We start from the raw sequence: 23,217 nt of genomic DNA on the forward strand, positions 1-23,217 counted from the left end.
CATAGCACTGCCTTGGCAGGGCTTCTGACCTCCTGGCCCGGAACTTCTTTTCCATTCTCTGCCCCTTTGGCCCCTGCTCACTTCCTGGAGAATCTTAAGTAAATATTGCTGCTGTTCACCTAACTTAGCCAAATAACCCTGCAGGTATATCTGCACCTCTCATTGTCTTCACTGGTTCTCCAGGACCTGTGTAAGTAGGGCTCGGACTGGGATGCTGGAACAATTTGCATAGTGGGGGTGCTGAGGGCCATTGAACCAAACCATAAACCCTGTATATGATGGAAACCACTTCAAGCCACGGGGTGCAGCAGTACCCCCAGAACCCCTAGTTCCAGTACCTATGGCTTGGATTCCTCTCTGTTGCCTGTCAGCGCCCTTCAGTGGGAGTGGTAATCTGGGGACCAGCTCAGGAGGGTATATCTGCCCTCTGCAAAGAAGGCCCCCATACACAGTGGCTCCATAGTCCCTTTTTTCCTGTCCTTTTCCTACTATGGGTCTTCACACTTCCCTTGTCCTCAAGCTTAAATCTCTCTCCAGATGCAGCCTATGGGTTAATTAGCCCCATCTGAGCCACCATATCGCTCTTCAGCGATGGTGTGAGAACACCCACTCACAGCTCCTAAGCCACTAAATTGCTTTTGAAAATTGTACACCTCCCCAGAAGCCGCAACTGCCCATAAAACCATCTGGTACCTGCAGATGGAGGTTACTTTAAATCAGGCCTTCATGTACTCAATAATCAGTCAAAATAATCTTCGCATTTAGATCCCTCCTGGGACCACGTATAGTCAGGATTATGTATGAAAAGGTGTCATTCTCTCAGTAAGAATTTGCTTAACATTGTGTAAAAGAGCTGCTACGGTGGGGGATCATGGGATGTAGTGGGAGGACGGGGACGAAGACACCATCTTCAGTGACAGAAAATGCAGCTAACTATTCCACAAAACTTCCAAAGGAGGGCAAGGCACATTTAAGGAGGACTACAGTAAGATTCCAGTAGCTATTTTCTGCATATCATCATGAAGTAAGTGAGTTTTGGATCAGGCCTTAAATGAATTTTTTTTAAGTAATTTTTAACCACACTTCTATAAATACTGCACTTGTTATTTTCTGGCACTGCCGATGTGGCAATGTTTGCTATTGAGGCATGCTACCCTGCTTGATAGGAACAATGAGTCACAAGGATTTCCAGAGGAGTAACTTCCAGAGGCAGAGTGTGAGGTTTCTCGATTCCCAACAATACCAATTAGATGGTCCCCTGACACAAACAAACCTCTTAAAACAAAAAAACTTTCACTAAAATAACTGTATGCCTGCTGGCTGGATTCAAAATAAATCACTGCCTTCTTTAAATAATCCAAACAGAATTCATCTGGGAGTCTGCATAGCAACACTGCTAATGAGTCAGCCTGTCCTATCTTACAACTGTTGATATGTAAGACGTGGCTTCCAGAGAATTCAATGAGGTGAGAAAGACTATACCAAATGAAAGCTGCAAAGGGGGTTGATTTCATACCACTCCTTCGGGTGAAGTTGATCAGACATGTACAGATTAGAACTGGAAACCAGATTCAGAGGGTAGCTTCCTTTCAAATACTTCCTGACAAAACCATTGCAAATTCTGATGGGCATTCTGTGATTTAAGAACTCAATTTATACTTTTTAGGAATCCTTGCTTTATCAATGCAGTGCATTGCTTGGTTATTCAGATCTAGTTTAAAAAGCAAGTTAAGGTTTCTAAGATGAAACTAACAGCCTGGGGCGCTCTCTTTATTTGAAAAGAAATGCATATGAGCTCAGATAAGTGATTAAAGAAAATATTTTCCGTATGTTTCATATGGCCCCTCAGGTGCATTCCATCATGGTGGCCTGCTCCACTGAAGGCAGCACACTTACAGGGGGTGTGGTTAAGATTCTAAAGATAAAGTAATTTGCTTGATTATGATACCATATTATCCTGCCTTGAATAGACAAATAAATGTGACTGTAAAATATACCACTGATAATATTATACATAAAAGACCTAATGCAACAAAATCTAGTAAGGTGACCAATCCTGTGAAATGCTGAGCTCCCTCAGTTCAGCTGGAGTGGAGAGTCACAGAACATCGCTGGATCAGGCCTTAGGCAAGTAGACTCATAGAATCATACAAGTGGAAGGGATCTCAAGAGGTCATCTAGTCCAGTCCCCTGCACTCATGGCAGGACTAAGTATTATCCAGACCATCCCTGACAGGTGTTTGTCCAACCTGCTCTTAAAAATTCCCAGTGATGGAGATTCCACCACCTCCCTAGGCGATTTATTCCAGTGCATAACCACCCTGACAGGAAGTTTTTCCTCATGTCCAACCTAAACCGTTCTTGCTGCAATTTAAGCCTATTGCTTCTTGTCCTATCCTCAGAGGTTAAGAAGAACGATTTTTCTCCTTCCTCCTTATAACAACCTTCTCTTCTCCAGACTAAACAAACCCAATTTTTTCAATCTTCCTACACAGGTCATGTTTTCTAGACCTTCAATTATTTTTGTTGCTCTTCTCTGGACTTTCTGCAGCTTGCCCACATCTTTCCTGAAATGTGGCACCCAGAACTGGACACAATACTCCAGTTGAGGCCTAATCAGCACAGAGTAGAGCGGGAAAATTACTTCTCGTGTCTTGCTTACAATACTCCTGCTAATACATCCAAAAATGATGTTTGCTTTTTTTGCAATAGCATTACACGGTTGACTTATATTTAGCTTGTAATCCACTATGACCACCAGATCCCTTTCATGAGCATGAGCAAGCATCATGAGCATGAAATTTTACTATGTAAACTTAGAATGAGCATCATATTGCAACAGTCTGATTAAAATAAATAAGAAGAGGAAGCAACTCCAAACTGGAGGTTAATTAAAACTTACATCCACTTCTCCTTGATCTATTACATAGAAGTTGTCTCCTTCGTCACCTGGAAGCAAAAATATAAACGATGATTGTTTTCACAATGTCTGCTGGATGGTTATATAAATAATTTCCAATCCTCATATTTGATTCTACCCATATTTGCACAGGTTTGCAGAGCTGATTATTTAAGAGAAAATCATTTCCTTAACATCCACGCCTCATTTTGCTCATGAACAGAAATATCAGGGGTGATTATTTATATTTTTTTCTCAGTTGTATTGGTTTATCCATTTTGATTTATTTAAAATGAAGGCCAACACATTAGAAACTTTTAATACCCTCAGGATACTAAAGTCCTGCTTGACTTTCTCTAAGCTTGCAAGTTAAGTTGCCAAGTCTGGTAACTACGGATACGATATAGTGAGGTGCTGAGCACTCTCAAAGACCATTGAAAATATTTTCCATCTTTTATTACTCTGTGCCAGAGTCCACCCCCTTTACTCATGTTGAGTAGTACTTTTCTCCATGAGTAGCCCCCATTTAAAGCCATGTGGATACTTTTTTATTAGTATTATCTTTATTTATTTAGATTGTGGAAGCACCTAAGAGCCTCAGTCATGGACCAGAACGCCATTATGTTAGGTGCTGGATACTACAGAACAAGACATTCCCGTGCTCCAAAGAGCTTACAATAAAAATAAATACTTAGATACTTCTGGAATAAGACACTGCTGCCTGTGAGCAAAGATGGTAAAATCTCTGGCCCTATAATTTTCTGAACGTCAAAAAGAGTGGCATAAATTATACAATCTAAGCAAATTTGTAGGGAAAAAAAGTGTGGAAATTTACCCTGCTGTATGACCGTTTCTCCAGCAATGTGCATAACGGGGAACATGGCGTCAAATATGTCACTATAAAAGAAAATAAACATCCATTGTTGAATCAAACTTGTTCCTTATTGAGTCACCAGTACTGAAGATACTCTGCTTTGTTAATCCTTCATTAACAGATTTTGCAAAAAAAAAAAAAGAAAAAGAAAAACGTTAATTGCAGCAGCACATGGAGTCCCCAGCTGGCAAAACACCAGAAAAGCTAGTTCTGTGGGAGCCATACTTTAAAACTAAGTCAGACAGTGACTCAACCCAGTCATGCTATTTTGAAAGAACTTCCAAAATTTATGTGTACAGACCCATTCTTAAATTAAAGCATTCTACGAACTAGCCAGCTCATGCTTTTTATTCTCTAAGGCCAGAATTTTCAAAAGACCTCAGTTCCCTTTTAGGCACCGTAAAGTAGCCAGATTTTCAAAACAGCCCAGTTTGTGTCACAATGGAAGCTGTTGGAAGCCTGAAATAGAAGCACAGCCCCTTTTGAAAATGAGGCTCCGTTTTTACCAGCAAAGCCCATTGCACAAAGCAAGATGCATTCGGAAATATAAAGGACTAAATTAAGACAGCATAAGAGCTGGCAAGGGATTACACTTCCAGTGCAGAGGTAAATATATGAAGCCAAATTCTGACTTTAGTTACGCTCAGTGACTTTAGCAGAGTTACTAGTGTGACGAAAATTCGGCTAATGCTATGGAAACACTCGAGCTATACAAGAGCACTGCACTAATTCATATTTCCCGGACTCCACACAGCACCATGATTTTAAACATGTAGAACAAGCTTATCACTTGCCCTTACAAGGCCAGGCTGGGCAGTAAGGAACATAACCCACTCTCCACAATCACTTTAGGCTGCCTGCCCATGTTGGAGAGAGAGCAGACTCCACAGAACCACTACTTCCCCTCCCCACAGAGGTGGAGGATGGGGAGCAAGGACTGGGTAGAGCTTGGGCTATTCCCCACCACCACCAATTCATCAGTGTAAAGGGCTGAAGGAAACCACTTCCCACCACCAGCAAAGGGGAGGAATTGTGACTGGCTTCTCCAGGAGTGGTGCATCAACCTACTGCCCCTCCCACAGAGTGAGATGTAAACTCTCCATAAAATGAAGCAAATTCCTCTCAATCACAAATAAGTGAAAACAATGAAGAAATTTAAAAGGTTCATCAAAATAGCCAGGAAGTCAGCAACAAACCCATGGTGGATTTCAATCCCTTATATGGGAAATGCACATTGTAAAATCCCATTATGAGCTTGTTTCCTGTCCAACAGTTCCACAGTCCACTCAGATGCAGTTATAGGAAATGTTCACTCATTATTCAAGCGGGGCATATCTTTCCTGCTGAGCAGTCAGTACGTTTCCACTGCTAGGGCTAGATGGTGTGATTAGCATGCAGGCCTGTGTAGGAGGCAGTGCCGAACTGTACCACACCTAGGGGAGAACTGGCAGGGATTGTGCCTCTCTTGGAGCCCCCCAGTGTGCCCACAGGTGGTGTACTCTCAGTAGCTCTGTCTTATGCTGGGGCCAGGCAGAATGGGATCAGGGAGCCTCAACTGGCTCCCTGTGTTACCCCCTCCTCTGTGCCAAGCAGAGATCTAAGAGTCCACTAGCACTGAAGGCACTTTGTGCTTCAGAGGATCAGGCCCCGAAAGATTATGCCACTAAACAGAGAAATCAGAACATGGACACACACAATGTCAGCTTTTTAATCTCTTGTTTGAAGGTTGTGTTTTATTTATATCTTAACAACCGACTGCACAAATAGTGGCTGATAAATTATGTACAGCACTGCACTCTTCTCCAAAATGGTTTGTTATCAGATTTCTGAACATCTCTTCCTTTTATCAAAAATGTTTTCAAACTCCTAGGTTACAAACTACTGCTACAAAGATTGTCAAAGAAGTAATGAATTAGATTTTCAGAAATAACTCTTTAGCATTACTAAACTAATACTGCCCTGCTTAAATATACAGGAATACATTGAGTATTTTAACATGATCCTCTCTTTACTAGAGCAAATCTTCAATTTTTTTAACAGAAACTTTATAAACACACATAATTGCAGGGTAAATGTTAGCAAGCAAGCAAGCAAGAAAGTCAACAAAACTAATGTTGATATTGATTTGCATTTCCAGATAGCAATATGTGGGTATAACTGATGGACAAATTTAAGTGATCAGCCATTATATGAATGTCACTGAAAATAGTTATTCATGTTTTTGGCCATCATGGAACTGTTGTTCCTAAGGTATATGGCACGGCTGACATTTTCAAAAATGACTAAGATTTTAAGTGTTTCAATTTTTGGATCCCCAAATTAAGACACATTAAATGGACCTGATTTTCAGAAAATGCTGAACTACCACTCTCTGAAAATCAGTCTCCTTTAACACATCTCAAGTTGGGCCCCCCAAAATTGAGGCACACAATACCTCACAAAGCCCTTCTGAAAATCTTGGCCTAATAACCTACCAAACTCATAACTTCTTTGCACCAAAACTGACCTTTGATTTAATCTAGGCTACTATGGAATTGATGTTCAAACAATAGATATAATTTATTGATTTTGATTCACAACATACAAAATAGACTAAAATAAATAAAATGATACCCTAAGAAAGCATGCCAATTTTTTTTTAAGTTAAAAAGTTTGGTCATGATCTGTTTAAGCTGGCATTTGAAAATACAACATTAATTTTCTATCAATATATATTTTCATGTTCAATATACAATTTCATGCTAGAAAACCTGAGGAGTGATGTGTAGAAAACAAAGCTGGTTTTAAAAAATAGATGAACTAAGGAAAACTAGTGGCACTCACTAAAGAGATAGTATGGTCAAGGCCCAGATTTTGACCTTCTTTTTTGCTACAAAGTGTAATGTTATTTTTAGAGTGGTTCACAACAGTCTTTTGTCCACAAAAGGCATAAACATCGAAGTGTTATAAACAGCCCTGCCTGTGTAGCAGAATTGTAACAGATGTGTGGAGGGGATCTGAATTTTTGTTTCCAAGTTGCTATTATTTATATATATTTAACATACACACATAAATTCCTCCAAACAAAATTTTTTATTAAAAAAATAGTCTGTGGCTGTTTAAGCAGCACAGTAACACAATGATAAAAAAAGCTAGGAAACCACTAGCTAAATCTTCACCCAAACTTTGAAACCTACTTCTGAACCATGATTTCATCTTCTCCATATTACAGTCTTTCCCTATCTACTGCTTCTACAGCACACATAACTTCACTCACCACCTCTCCACCAAATGTTGACTTCAACCAAGTTTTTGAATGGTACGGAATGCTGAAGTAGATGGTTAATGTGCATGGGATAGATTTTTACTCTATGCCTTTGTGTATCAGTGTGTGGTGTGGGAGAATTGCTAACACAGGGCATTACTTGTTTTTAAATGTATCCTTTGTAATGTGTTATTTAGGTGATGGAATCAGGATGTATGGTGTTGTGTTTGGGTTTTTATATTGGTGGTTGGAGTTACAAGGCTGTCCACACATTACGTAACACAGTAGGGGGTACGAGGGTCCTAAATTTTGCATGTTTGTTTCAGTGTTACAAAGAGTTACAAGGGGCTGGTGGGTCTTGAAAATCTCCAAAAAATGTGTTATGTTATTTATGGACAACCCCTAAGATGTGCAGAGGAAGAGGGATGCCTAGTGCCTCTGCATCCAGGCACCTACACCTGAAGGGTTCGCCCAGCACTGCTGTCTCAGATCCCTACACAATATTTCCCTCGAAGCTTCTTAGCTCACTCATCTCTAATGCCAATACTGCCTCTCCTCAGCCTTTTACTCCCCTGTCCCCAAGGGAAAAAGCTTTTGCCTATTCTGTTGCTCTTCCATAGTCTCTACTGGCTACCTCTTGAAAAGGTGAGTTCTCGTTGCTACGGCAGTTGGGGCCAAAACCAGTGCTCCAATCAAAAGGCTTTGGGGGAAGTTTTCGGCATGGAACCACTGATGCAGATGGGACTGAATATACTTGGGGCTCCCATTGGTGCTTCAGGGGAAGACTGGCAGGACTCAGCCACCAATGATAAACTCCACAGAGGGTTATGCAGATTTAATTTTTTGTAACTTTGTGATAATATAATCTAAAACAGTAAATGAAATGACAAGCAAAGATTCTGAGCTGTAAATAATATAAAGCTTGATTATTAACTAGTCCAACAAGGTGAAACTGAGGAATATGTTTAGACCTGAAATCTCTATCTATTCCATCAAAAAATGCCATGTCTTGTCTCAGAATATCAAAATTTAAAGGATTTTTTTTAAGGGTTGCAAATATCAAAGACTCACAGCAAGTTTTAACATGTCGAGGGTTTCCATAAAGCGTACAAGAGGACTGCAAACAACTGAAGTCAGATCTGAGATCACAGGGCCTGATTTCTCTGCTGGCTTCCACCTTATATAAGTATTTACACTTGTATAAGGTGGGTCAATTTCACTGCTGCTGTAACTGAGCAAAATTCCACTGAAGTCATGGGAACTGCACCCATTTACACCAGCAGAGAGTTTGGCACAGGGAATGCCAGGTGGGTATAACACACTACACCATTTTGATTTGGTAGTCTTTCACATCCGCCTGCCCAGTGTAAAGCGCAACACAAGGTGAAAGGCAGTAGGCAGAAAGGCCTAAGAGGTTTTCTTTATAATGAAAAAAATGGTAAAAATAAATAATCTCATTTGCTGTTGCAATGAGGTTATTTTGAATCAACACAGAAAGTGAGAAAGGAAAAAAAAAAGCAATGTCTACTGTAGGTAACACAATGCTGGCAATAGACAATTGAGAACAACCTTGTTAAAGCCAAATGAGAGAACAGGATTTAAAAATCAGACCATGGCAATGGCTATACAAGGAAACTATGGAACATAATTTATCAGTTTCAAAATCAGATTTGTTTTCAGCCCTTACTATGGTGAGTAGATCACACAAAAGGAAGATGGAGATAGATAAAATGTATACATTGCAGAGAATCCATGACACAAATGGAAAATCCTTATTATACCTTTAGGTATTGTCAGACTTCAGTCAGAATTATTTCATTGTGCAGGCAAACAGAAAACATTCAGTGTGTGTGTTATACATACTTTCTCTTTGTTTATCACTTTACCAAAAAATCAATATTGTTGAGGGTAGGTTTGAAAAAATATTAAGCTGATCTGGCATAGTTCCATAAAAACTCTACCACACTCTCTCAGCATAATACTTGTAAAAACCAGTATTACTTCTTACTTGGTTGTGTTGAGCCTCCTTGTTTTCATATACTAAGAGTTGAGCAAACATGTTCCATGGGAACCCTGCATTTCAAATACTTTGTTTAGTCCTATTCTGTTATATCCGAGTCCTACAGCAGGTTTTTTGTCTTATTTTGTTTTTTCTTTTGTAAGGCAGAGTACTGGTGAAATCTGTATAGTACAGGATAAAAGTACACAAAAGACCAGATTTCACAGGTGAGACCAGATTTCATGGTCCGTGGCATGTTTTTCACAGCTGTGAATTTGGTAGGGTCCTACCTAGAATATTACTAGCAGGAACACCTGGTACTTTAAACCTCAGAGCACTAATTTTCTAAGATTTTGTGGTGTTTTAAAAATCTGCCTAGTAAACACGTCACAAATCTAATCTAGCTCCTTCTTCACTCTGCTATAGAAATTCAGAAAGAAAGACCATTTTTGATACTGCATGCCTTAGTGTATTCTACCTTTCCGTGGTGCTACAACAATTAAGATTCAGGTTTCCAAAGTGCCTTTAAGTCTCAAATATGTTGGGCTTTCATTAACATTGAGAGCGGGAAAAAAGCACTATTGTATATGCCTTACTGAGTATCTGTAGGACATTTTTTAAATGCCTTTTTAAAATGGAATATTGAGAACTCTGCAGGCAGTCTAGTACAGCAACATCATTAAGACTGAAATGTTTAAAGTCACTCTTACTCAGCCTACGCACAATATGTAGTGTTAACACTTTTTCTGCCTATCTCTGCTGACTACATGTTTTCCTTAATGCAGTAATCATATTAACACCAGTTTAACAAATAGGCAGAATTATATTTTATGGAGTTAAATAAAATAAGATCAAAACACAACGCAAACAAATCACAAAAACATGCAGAAATGTGTTATACAATCCATGTTGTTTCCCCACAACCACATAACCATCCCAGTTCACAGATTTCTGTTTAATTTGGCCTCTGGCATGACAGAAAGGAATTTTTTGCCCATTTACACAACTCTATGAATCAAACGTTGACAACAGTAAGCTGCTCTTCAATCTGACTTAAAGGTATGCATCACAGAAAAACAGCCAAGCGCTTTACTTGCTCTATCAGGCCTTATATATAAGCCAGCTATTACATGGCCTGTAGCATACAAATCCCTCCAAATGATAACTTTAGGAAGAAAAAATGCTGAAGACTTGATATATTGCTGAGCCAAATTATCTCCACACAAACGCAGCTTTGACATTTATTTCTGAATATACTGAAACGATGGAAAAATCACCACGTATAATTCCTCTCACCAGAATCTTAAATCCAAACTGGATATATTACTCTGGATTGCTTTTGACAATGCAATTTAAAATATTGTGCCCATCAAATTAAGAAGGGATTGGTATACACTAGGATAAAGAAAAGATGGCCAAAACAAGATTTTCTCTATTGTTTAAGTACAGCACTACCATTCACGTAAATACACATTTTTTTTAATATAGGGGTCAACATCCTTTATTTGTGCTCATGTGAAATACCAGAATATATGAAAGAAGTTCAGCAGAAATTTCTACACTAAAGCCCGCTTAAAATAAATCCAATTAAAGGAATAAACAGGAAAAGAGAACTATAAATACCTTGTATCTGGGTCTCTGTAAGTAATATTCATATAAATCCATATGCTTTGGTTTATGCTTTTCCATGTGACAGGATTTTCCATAGCACAACATTCTAAAACCATTTAAACCCAGCATACCTTTAGAATGAATAACCCAAAATCTTCATAGAGTCAACACTGATTTTTTTATGTGATCACAAAGGACCAGCCCCTACAATCTTTTACTTATGTGAACACTCATTACTCATGGTAGTAGCGTAAGAACTAATCTCATGAGAATGGGTTGAGAGAATCAGGCCTTTAGACTGTGAACTCTCTTCGGAGATTGGCTGGGGTGAGGGTGGGGGGTGTATCTTATCTATGTCTCTGATATGGCATGTAATTTATAGTATTACATAAATGTTTTGAAATACTGCAATAATAATGGGGAATATCTTGAGCCAAGCACCCAATTCAAGTAGCTGGCCTGGATACTGTAAGGGCCCAAAGGGAAATCATCTTGTCTCCAGGCTGCTGAGTAGCTGTGGAGCTGTTTCTGAACCCTCAAGCTCTGGCTTGTATGCTCTCCCTTGCATGCCCCCACCCCACCCCCCCATGAGAGTAAAAAGGAGCATTAATGGAGCCGTCTGTGTCAACTTTGCATCTTACTTCTAGGAAGCTTTCCAGGGAAGGAAAGCAGGAAACTAAGGGACTCCATCCATTATCTAATGACTTGAGATAATACTCAGATGCAGTTCTCACATCCAGCTGCACCACAACCTATTCAGAGGTAGAAAAGGCAATATTTGTGTATGTTTATGGCTGAGACAGTCCAAAGAGAGTCATGAAAGCAGAACTTGAAACTTCTGAGGTGCTTCAGTTTGAGACTACATGGGAAATCCCCCAAAGACCATTCAGAAGGCAGACATACAAAGCAAATATTAAACCTAAACCTAAAACCTAAACAAAAACACCCCAGACTAATTTCTGTGAAAGCCAAAAGAAGTGTTTATTCGATGAGAAAGATAAAGATGGTCAGGAGATAAAGGAGGACAGACTAGATGATCTAATGGTGCCTTCTGGCTCTAAACTCTATGAAAGATGCAAAATAGGAAATACTTTATCACAGAAAAGATTTCTCATATAAGGAAACTAGAGAAAGGAGTAACCATTATGCCCTACTAGTAGACAAGTGAATGGTGATCCATGTAGTCAATTTTATATTATTATACTATGGAGTACCTGCTACGCCCAGAAACACATAGATCTGAGATCCCCTTAGAAAAAAAGGACAGTAATTCTGTGCTTTAACAGATTTCAAAGTAATATGGGAGCTGGTGTAAAAATATATTTAAAGAAATAAGCATATCAAGAGAAAGACTTTAAAAAAACTAGACTACTTAATACGTGTAAAGGTCACCAAAATATTTATATTAATAATGAAACAGAACACTAAGCAGATATTGACTTCTGCTGAGGTGAACCTCAGATTTATTGACCTAAGAGGTAAACACCGACTGAGATAAATCCAAGGTCAATATTTACCACCAAGGACAATAAATCTAGATGGCCAGGGAAACATGAACTCAGTTTATACATATTGTTACACACATTCTTTCTTCATCAGAAATGCTTACAAATGTCTTCATTTTGGCGAAGAATTTCTTACATATAATTTTAAAAAGAAACATGTAGTTCTCTAAGGCATAGATAAAGTTAACGGCTTAAAAAAATCTGATGATCACTGATGAGCCAATTTAGTCCTTTGAGTATGTCAGCATTACTGACCTCTGGAGTCAACAGTAGTGCTTCATCATGGGACTGTTTTCATCCAATGAGTAAGGGGTAAGAGTTTTCAAAGGCACAAATGACAGGTAGGACCCTAACTCGGCCATTGAAAATTGGGTGCTTAATTCTCATTTGTGTTCTGAAAGTATCCCCCTTGGATTTTTCCTTTTTGTATGTAAAACTCATAATTTCTTAAAGGGATATATTTGTTAAATGCATTACTTTCAGCTCTCAAGAATAAAGGATATTTAGAATTTGTTCCATGGGTTAAAATATATATTGATAGGCTACTGATTGGGTTTCTAATTGGATTAAAGAAAAACTGCTGATGGATTATTGCCATTATTTTAGAAATAAAATAGAAAAGCATATCAGCTACATTGCATTCTGTTTTCATACTATCCTGAAATTTAAATGGGAAGCAAATAATTTTCTGATGCTTCAGACTGACTTGGGATTTATACTTCTAAAAAAACTGACTGAAGAGCCAAATTAAACCTCACCCAATTTTTTCACTCAGTCCTGCAAACTCTTACTCATGCTAGTGATATCAGTGGGACTTAAGCACATGCTTCATTGCTTTCCTGAACAGAGATAGATTTAAGCACCTGCTTAAAATTAAGTATATGCTTAAGTACCTTGCTGAATTGGAACCTCTGACTGCCATAATTTAAACTGTAATTTTACATACATTAAATCATTCTGAATAACTGTCCACTTACAAGAAACATAGCAGTGAGGAAGGAAGGTAAAAGCTCAAGGTTTTAGGTTCTGATCCTGCAAAGAGCATCACCTGCTCTTTACACTTCAGTGGGGCTTCACATGAGTGTAGGGTTCTGCTCACAGAGAACAAATGCAAGATCAGAACCTTAGTGAATATTCTGAGAGGGCTTTGTTAAAGATACACTTCCCATTTTATTGTTGGTCTGGTAAATTTTGTACATGTTTCTCGCACAAAGATTACAGGGACACTTCTATAAATCAAAAGACATCAAATAAATAAATAAATGTAGAATGTGACCTTTAGACTTATACACATATCTTCCCTGCATTAGAAAAGCAAATAAATTTAACAGGAGTGCTGACAACAGTAGACCTTCTTCCTCCAAAGAGTATGCAAGATCTAAGCAAAAAGGAAACAGATGACTTGGTGTATTTGCAGGAGGTGATTAGAGCAGATAGAACCCAATTTATTAAGATGGGAGATGGTGATTCTTTTGTTGACTTTGCAGGTCAAGTGTTAAAACCTTCTGCAAATAAGGTTGTAGATATGCCACAACTATGCCCTAATGGTTTGCTGGGAGGGGTTATTTTGCCTTTGTGCAACTGTTCTGGAAATCCTCATGAGACAAATGTGTAATCTTAATTTTACATCTCCTTCTGGTTCCTCAGCACAAGCCACACCAATTTAGACTCCTTTAGACAGTTGTACAGTCAGTGTACGAATGTCTCTAAGGGAGTCTAACTGAGCTATGGGAGTCTAAGTTCATGTAAAGGGTAGTTTACACATCACCCCTGATGCCCGGGGCATCCAGTATAAAACTAAACTTCATTACTGAAAGAACAGAGCAGACAAAAACCCATTGATCTATCAATCCAAAAACTTAAGGAAATATTGCTATATATACTATTGTATGTTGAATTTGCAGGAAGGAAGAACAATTATAACTGCTGGACAGGAAAAGGTGTGTTCGCACTGTTACCTTTAACTCAATCTCTAATCCACTTCTGTGCCCGCAACTTGTCACTAGAGCCATCAATCACCCTATCTCTCTCTTATTGCTGTCTCAAGCTCATTTATACTATTTGTTTTAATGTGATTGGTTTTCGGGGGCTTGAATGGAATAGTTCTGCCTCAATTAGCTGTTTACTGCTCTTACTATCAAAGTTGTGTGGTTTATTTTTATACTAGTTTCCTAAGGCCGTCTTATTACTGTTAATCTCCTCTGATCATATTGTTGATTTCAGTGGTGAGTGCTGCAGAACACTCTGTCAAAACATTACGGTCCCAAATACTTAAGTTTTAGAAACCTCATTAATATGGACAGTTTATCTAGAACTATTTTAATCGACCCTCTTAGTAAATCAGTGACGTTCAGTATTACTGCATTCTTTGGTAGAATTTATTTCCTAAAACACAAAGAAGAGAAGTTGATCTGAGACCTTATAAAAATGGAATGAAAGGAGGAAGATAATCCACTGGCTAACAGAAAAGCAAGCTCTCCTTAGCAATCTGTCTTCAGGATCTAGGTGAGATCTAGGAGCTAAATGTTCTCAAGTCACAGAACGAGGCAGAGAAAACATTGTCAAGATTTTCAAAAAAAGAAGCCTAATGGGCTCCTAAATCCATTTTAGGATTTTCAAAAGTGCTGAGCACCTCAGGACAGTTCTGTGAAGAAAAATATGTCAAAGTGGAGTGACTCAGGAAAAGTGGCTCTGAAATGGCAGTTAAACAGAATGTTGTCCCCTTCAGAATGGGAATCTATGGCTACGATATGGTGTCTATCTCTGGAGGTTAGGGAAAGCTCATATCTTGAATAGAAACATTTACCATATTCCCTCTGGGATGTTCAAAGAGGAAGTGTTTGCAGGATAATAACAGTGATAACAGTTCACAATATTCAGAGTATTCACGTCCTTTAGTGTCATTCCTAAACCAAACCAGGGAGGTAACTGGAAAGAGCTCAAAAATAATTTCTTAAGAGCTAGGTCTGCTGGGTGATGTGAAGAGATGTAAGAGGGCTCAGCACAAGATCTGAATCTGAATCCTTCCCACACTATCAGACATTGATGAGGACATGAATAAGGCTCTGCCATCCCTGTCTGCCATGCTTTTTGCTGGAATGGCTACCTTGTTGTGTTTTCCGCATCTTGTTTACAAGGATAGATTGTTAGTCTATTGTTCAACCCCACAATCTGGAGGACCAGTGGGCTGCTTTTCATCTGGTTACTACCCTTTGACCTGTCCAGCTTGGGTGGCCCTACCAGGAGTTAAAATTCCCTGCCTGGCATAGCTCTTAGGGTCACTGGATCACACAAGCCCTTCCACCATGTCAAGATGCAGTTCTCAGGGAAGGTCTGTACAATATAATGTATATTTTATGTAACATGCTTCATAGGGCATTGCTTTATAAAATGCTTTAGAGAGCTGAATACAGAGAATCTCAAAGGTAGAAAGCAAAAAAAAATGAAAGGAGAAGAAATAAACAAGGGAGTTGAAATTTAAAAACAGTAAAGATGCTACTATTCTTGCTGACTACTTACAGCAAGGGAAGAATGTAAGGATGTAGTAATGGGAGGAGGGAACGGTGACTATGGTTTCCAGTTAGTTGTTTAATGCAAAGAGGAAAGTTTTTAAGTGACTCAGTAGCTGGATAGGAGAGGCATTTTCAGACAGATGGAGCAGCACAAGCAGAATTCAATCTGATTTTGTTATTAGGAAAAACCATTATTAAAATAATTTCTAAACACTTTCCTCTGAGAAGTAGAGAAACACTTGAAAACACTTGTGTGTGAAAGAAAGTTAAAAGTAAAATCTGCTTGAACACCTAAAATGAGCTACACAATCTGAAATTCACAGAGAAAATCTATTGATGATATAACTTTGCTAATATGAACTAACGAATGGGCGAATCCTTGTGAATGACTGATTTTTTATGAATCAGCTGGTAGGTGAATAAACAATAAAAAGCAAGGATACTGCATCATGAAATGCACTTTGTTCGTGTTCCTTGACAGCTGTAGATTGATGTCATCATATTTCTCTGCATATTACTGAATATCTGTACAATATTTTGCAAAAGTAATGAAGTCTTAGTAATAAGAAACCTCACTACTAGTAATAATTAGTATTTATTAATTATACAGCAGGAAAAAAAATGTGCTAGGCACTTTACACAACAAATAGAAAGGCATAACATGCTCCCTGGCCCAAAGAGTTTACAATATAAATAGGACAAGGGAAAGTAACAAGCAATAAGAGGAATGGAGAAAGGAAGGACAAGGGTTACAAGAATAAGATCATTCAGTTACTTAGCAGACTAAACTGCACAAAGGAACTTCTAGTACAGAATAAGAGTACCCACACGGGAAGTTGTGTGGAATAGTTATCACACTTTAAATTCCACCCTAGCTTATTTCACACTAACTTCTGATGTGGACAAGTCCTAAATTTTGAAGTATGCACATCTTGAACTCACTACTCTACACTGCTACTGTATTGCATCTTTGTTGACAAGTGGGATGAGTGGCGTTTCCTTGGGAAAGCAATAGTATGGAGATTAGCAACATTTAGATTAAGTGAGGTCCTACTGCATTTAACATTCTACTAGTTCAGTCTACTAGGCTGGATTATATCCAAATGCCAGGCTGAGTAATTTAAAGACAAGAAAATAAATGTTTCCTAACAAGGCAAAGAAGAATGCAGCAAGTGCAAGATCATTGTCAAAGAAGGCACAAATGATCTCCAACAGCCCACTCTTGTAACTGAGACCAAGGAGCTGGAAACCTCGTCAGACTTGCTCCTCTCAACTTTAAAAGATGTGAGGCAGTGCCAACAATTCAAAACAATAATGCCTTGCCTTTATAAACAACCTTTAGCATCACTGGATATAAAACAGAAACTTGGATATTCTCTGCTGAGCGTGCCTATTAGATTGGCATTACTGTTTTTCTCCTGTCTTGCATGTTAGGTAAAGGGGTCAGGCAGGAGACATATCATTCTTCAAAAACAACCTTCCATTTTGCACTGGCAGCTTTCACAATCCATCTCCTATGTCTCTGAAGTCACAAAAGCACTTATGAAAGCTCTGTAGTATTGTCTGTTTTAGCAATGTTCCTAACACTCTTTAGAAAACCTTCATGTCTAAAAATCAGAGTTGTGGGACCCATCCAACTAGATGTGTTAAACTGGATTGCAGCATCTCAGGAAATGTGTAATTCCAGTCCCTTAGCACATGCTCGGGTAACACTGTGTGTCATGGTTCATACTGGGAACATACTGTCTACGATTATTGTAAGAATTCCATTATTACAGATGTGACTTCAGATTGCCTTTCTCATCATTCCCTGGATATCCTTCTCTAGCCCTTCAACTATTCACCTTCATCTATTACTAGTTATTATTTAGACTGCAGTAGCACCCTCAATGCATTTGGCACATTCCAAACTTAGACAAAGACACTGCCGTGCACCAACCAGTGTGCCATATAGGTAGGAAAAGATGCTTGAGGCAATGATGGAAGATAGGGACAGTCAGTGGCCTTTCTGCTACCTCTGGACAGTAAGAAGGAAGATCCAAGACCTAACTGCTGCCATTATCTTTGCCTTTTCAGCAGTAAATCTCCTGATTTTCTCCACTCTACTTCTCCTCTTTCCAGAAACTAATACAATTGGGGCAAGGCCCAGAACCTTCTTGGCTAGTGCCTGATGCTGCTTAATTCAAATCTAGAATGTTCTAGGATCACATGTCACAAAGTGTCTTGCATGACCAAGATCAAGTAATAATGAAGTTAAGCTACTATCATGTACTAATAGAATGGTTGCTAAAGGAGTGGACCCTGCAACAAGATTTATGTGAAAGGGAGAAGATTATGTGGCAGGGCAGATGGCAAGAGATGATTAATATCCAGCTGATGGAGAGACTGGCAGGAGGAATAGGAAGTAAAGTTGGGGTAATCTCCTTCTTAGATCAGTTTGAGGGGCAGACAAAGGTACGGGCGCTATTGGTTAAGGGATAGAATTCTTGTAATTAAAACATTTCACCCATCCCTAAATGTGGTCACAATATTCTTGATGCTTGGCTCAGTTAAATTTTGAATGATCACCAACTGTGTAGGCCGCTAAAGAAAATGTATAAACCAGCCATTTGCAAAATCCCTAGAAACATACTCACCGCCAGTTGTTTTTTTTGTGTTGCTGTTATACTAATCAGAGTCTTTGAAATTTAGAATGTTCCATGATTAAAGTTCTTCTATGCTTATTGGTTTACTTTGTGAGTAGCTTCACCTCTCTTTGCCTCAATTTCCTCACCTACTTACCTCCCCCAGTGCTTTGAGATCCACTGATGAAAATAGCTACAGAATGGCAACATACTGTGGTTGTATTATTATTTTTTTTATGAACAGCTACCAACAGTTAGAGAACAGCAATATCTCAGTGGCATCACAGTTATTTTCCTAAGATTTTTACCCCAATGGAAAAAAATTCATGAGATCAGCAGTTCTCATAAAATTCCTACTATCTTGGGCAAAAATATTGCTAGAATGACTTTTCTCAAGAGATTTTGCCTGCATCTTTTCCCAGAATCTGGCCTGGTACCAAAACCCTAGGGATTGACTCACATTTGAGGCTTCAGACTTGTACATTATCAGACTGTAAGGAGTTCAGGTATTCGAATTCATCCCAACCAAAAAAGAACTTTTGTATCATCATGCAGACGTGTGCATGTGTCTATGTGTATTCCCCAAGCACAAATATATAGTATAGTGAGTTGTGATATAAGGGCAAACACACATACTCACATAAAGTAGAGAAAGAGAAAGTGAATACGCTGGTTAAAAGGTTTTATCAACATAAGTTGGGATGGGCACATTACTCACAAGTGGCAAAGCTGCAAAAATATTATGCAGTTTATACCAATCAGTCTCTTGGCTTGTGTAAATTGGTAGAGCAGCATTGACTACATCAAATGAGGATCAGGCCCTTATACCACATCGATACTGTATAATGTGCATGTGCCACAAACTTACAAAACACTTATTTAGATGTGTTCTAAACAGCTTTGGAAAAAAAAATTATCTGATTTTCATACCCTTTTGATTGCAAAGCCAGGCCCTCTTACTAGCAGGAGTCCAACTCAAAGAGAGAAACTACTTTCTAGAACTAGTTACATTTTAGAAACCCCTAGCTTTTCTATATATAGATTGATTTTAAGTCCAGTATCCTGCAATCTACCAGGGCTAAAATTTAGGAAATTAAACACAAAAAACTTTGTGCCGATGCAAGATTAACTTTGCTCAGATAAAATCATAAAAAGTCAGGGAATGCAAAAGTAAAGATTCCAACAGCAACATTAACTTGATCACATAATACATATGCACTATTCTATATAAGTTTTTCAGTAAATGTGAAATGTGGCCAACTTAGAATTGTGGCTGACTAATGAGAAATCTAATCATTGTTCTGTTCATTCGGTTTGTTTTACAAAAACAGCTATCGCAAGAGAGCATCATTAAATTCTCTTCTACCAATATTTTTCTAATTTTGTTTTATGGTTCACAGCTTCTTTATCCATTTGGCACCAATTCTGCAGTCGAATCTCCGTGGAATTGGATGGATGCTCACACCCACGCAAAGCCCCAGTGGAGTCAGCTGAGTTTCACCTGACATGCAATGCAACTTTACATTGATCCAATTGTAGGACTGGGCCTTTGGTTTGTAATTTTATCCTATCAGTCATCCTCAATGCCATACAATATCTGAAACTGGTTGAACAAAAGATAAATACCCTCCTTTTTAAAGAGCCAAGAGATCTTACTTTTGAAAAGCACTATGTAAGAGCTAAGTATTATTATTATTATACAAGTACTTTACTAAACTCTCTACTATCTACCTTGCAGTTACCAAGTCACTGTCATAGACATTTTGTTACTCTCCAGTGCTGTGTCTCTACTCATCCTATAATTCACACAGCTGTTTCCTCTTCTCCTATTGAGTCTAACACCAGGCAGGTGTTATCAATGAACCACTCATATTGAGTTAGCTCAACAACACCCTTCACTTCCATCCATATCTGCTCTCTGGTTTTCTAGTATCACAGTTAACTGATGACAAGACAATGTTCTTTTAGAGACTGATCAACATTGTTTAGAAGAACCAAGACAATAGTGGGGGAAAGGAGACTGTCCAATTGTGATGAGCAGTACAACTTCAGTGCACGTTCAGCTACAACAAAACCTACCCATCAAATCTATGCTATCTCTAACATATCTATCATTGGGGTGTCTGAGGGCCTGAACCTTGTAGTGCTTATGACTGCAAGTAATACCACTGAACTCACTAGACTTTGCAATACGTGCACACAGGATGAGGCCCTAAGCACTGAGCCAGCAACTAAAGGTGACATATTCTTGCCGAAAGGAGCTCAGTTTTCTCCACTGCTCCACAGTCCAGGCATTTTCTTATATGTAAAAAAAAGCCACCTCCGCCATATTTTTAGCTCAATAATTTGTATGGTGGCAGAGAGGGAATGAAGGAAGTTAAAAAATAAGAGTAATATTTGCACTATTAAACTTATCCATGATGTCTTTCTAACCCCAGGAGCTATTTCTGTCATAACCAACATTTTAATTTACATTCTTTATTCAGCACCAACTGTGTGCAAATCATTCAGATGCACCAGTGATTAATGTAATTTAAGAACCTAGACAGACCCTGCTTCTGGTCTCATTTACACTGGTATAAATCATGAGGAACTCCAACGAAATCAAAGATGTTAGACCAGTATAACATTGGTGCAATGGAAAGGAGAACCTGGTCCATATGTCTGTTTTAAAGCACATACAATCTAGTTCAAACACAAAAGATGGTGGACACCAATTTTAATTCGAGGTGCTGATGGATTATGCAGAGTTCATCTGGGACTCCACAGTATACTACTGAACTGGTAATTGTTGTGCATTGCCTGAGTTGTATCTCTTTTCAGTTTATACAGCCAGAGAGCAAGTATTATGAAGAACCTAAATATTAATTTCAGTGTACTTTTCTCTTTCATTTATTCCTATAATTGGAGTACTTCTGCATGTAGTTCAGTGAAAAGATATACCAATAGCGAGATGAAAGATAGATCATAAATATACTCTAATTATCAGTGTCAGAGAGTGTCCTAATACTCAGATGCCAATTTTCAGTATTAAAAAACATCCTGGATTTAATGGAATATCACGTATAGTGCTGCTATGTAGCAAGTTCAAAGAATATTTAGACAAGAAAGAAATAGACATATATTACGGAGGCCACCCTGTGGCTAACTACAGCAAAAAGGTTGCAAGGAATATACTCCTTTGGTCAACGATAAGGTCTTTATACATGAATCACTGTCTGTGAATAGAAGAAAATAACTGAATCAGCGTTTCAGTGTCCAACCACCTTAGCTTTAAGGCTATGAAAGCTACATCTAAGACATTTCAGGCTATAATGTGACAATTATACTATGCCATAAGTAGAGTGCAGAGTTGTAATACCCCAGAGAGAGCACTAGAGATATTGTGCTCCTTACAAACACACAAGCTGCTGATACTGCTTCATGCGGGGGGGTGGGGGTGGGGTTGTATTTTGCATTTTATTAGCTGGGGCAGAATGCTCTCCTGAGCACATCAGCCCTGTCCTCTTTCCGACATGCGATCATCTCTATTGAAGCAATTTCACTTACACATACACACACACCATTATGAGGCTTTTTACTTTAAATATCTGTTTTGTTACTCTAGGCCAGTCAACTTGAAAACTAAAGTGCATGGTCTTCCAGTGCCTGAGGATGTAGGCTTACTGTATTGTAGTTTTAGCTAAGACACAGTTTTTAATACAGAGTAGGTTTAAGAGATGTTATAAAGTGGATACAATTAAAAATATATATTGGGTCTGATTCTGATCTCACCTACACCAATGTAAATCAACAATAACTCTGCTGTTGTCAACGTAGCAATATTAGCATATGAAACCAGTTCAAGATCAGAATCAAGCCCAGTAGACATTTTTCATTCTCAAAATACATACTGAATTACATGAGAGATAGTGGATCTTTCAAATTGTTCATACTCTGTTGTGTTAAACATAAATGAGCACAGAGCACAGAAAATGTGTATTATGAGAAAGTTTGAGAAATCCAGTGCTTTCTAAAATAACCTTGTTTTAATGCAAATGTGTTTTTATGCATTAAAATACAGATTTTCTATTGCTTCCAAAGTAAGTTACATTTTATGCAGTCTTCTATTTCAAATAATATGTGCATTGCTGGCAATCAAGATGTTAGCCTCCAGGTTATTTGCTGATTATATTTTCTTTATTATACATCCTTTAATAACCTTGAACACAGTGACCCCAGGTGGCAGGTACCATGATGGCCGCTCTCATGAACCTGCATTCTCCTACAAACAATAGACTCAAAATACCCAATTCCATAATTGAAGGATTCTCAGCCTTGAAGTCTTGACCACCCTTCATATATTGTGAAATGGTACAGGGTCCCTCCATGCCAGATTCTAACTAGATAGGAGAGAGCTCTCAGGGGATAGAGAAGTAGGCCCTGGTATGGTACGGGTTGAGAACCACTCCCCTAATTTATATGCAAAAGTTTTGCTAACAAACTACAGCCTGATCTGTATAAAATTGTGCTCTGGTTATTCTTCATCACTGCAGAAGATAAATATCATCCCTTTCTCTGATCTGCCACAGCTATTTTCCACCATGCATGGGAATTTCACAGTGGCAAGGACAATCTGACCAGTCACATACATGGCCTATGTGCAGACTGTACGAAGATTTTTTTTCCACTAGAATCACTACTCAAAAATCTTGTGGGAAAAGTTTTATAGCTAAATATAGAGATGACAAAGGGATAGTGTGTAACATTTTCAAACCTACCTCAGTCCCATTTTAAAAAGCAACTGGGACACTTAGGAGCCAAAATTCCCATGGACTCTCAATAAGACAGACGCTGCCAAAGTCACTTCTGAAAATGGGACTTAGGAGCCTAAGTCACCTAGGCGCTTTTGAAAATTTTACTCCAACTGACAACAATTTCTCAATCTTTCCGCACCATCTCTTGAAAAA

At 38.5% G+C, this 23,217-nt stretch overlaps 1 protein-coding gene across 2 annotated transcripts in view; it reads right to left on the bottom strand.

The window, feature by feature from the left end:
- Positions 1-23,217, bottom strand: part of PRKAR1B (protein kinase cAMP-dependent type I regulatory subunit beta) — a 114,193-nt gene that overhangs the window by 53,016 nt on the left and 37,960 nt on the right. For both annotated transcript variants that reach the window (XM_030578842.1, XM_030578843.1), the window contains exons 5-6: positions 3,735-3,796; positions 2,903-2,949 (exon numbers count right to left, since the gene is read on the bottom strand). In XM_030578842.1, coding sequence (XP_030434702.1) covers positions 2,903-2,949; positions 3,735-3,796 — 109 coding nt within the window. The remainder of the gene's footprint in view (positions 1-2,902; positions 2,950-3,734; positions 3,797-23,217) is intronic.

The sequence above is a fragment of the Gopherus evgoodei genome, chromosome 10, assembly GCF_007399415.2.
Source record: "Gopherus evgoodei ecotype Sinaloan lineage chromosome 10, rGopEvg1_v1.p, whole genome shotgun sequence".
NCBI classification, from domain to species: Eukaryota; Metazoa; Chordata; order Testudines; family Testudinidae; genus Gopherus; species Gopherus evgoodei.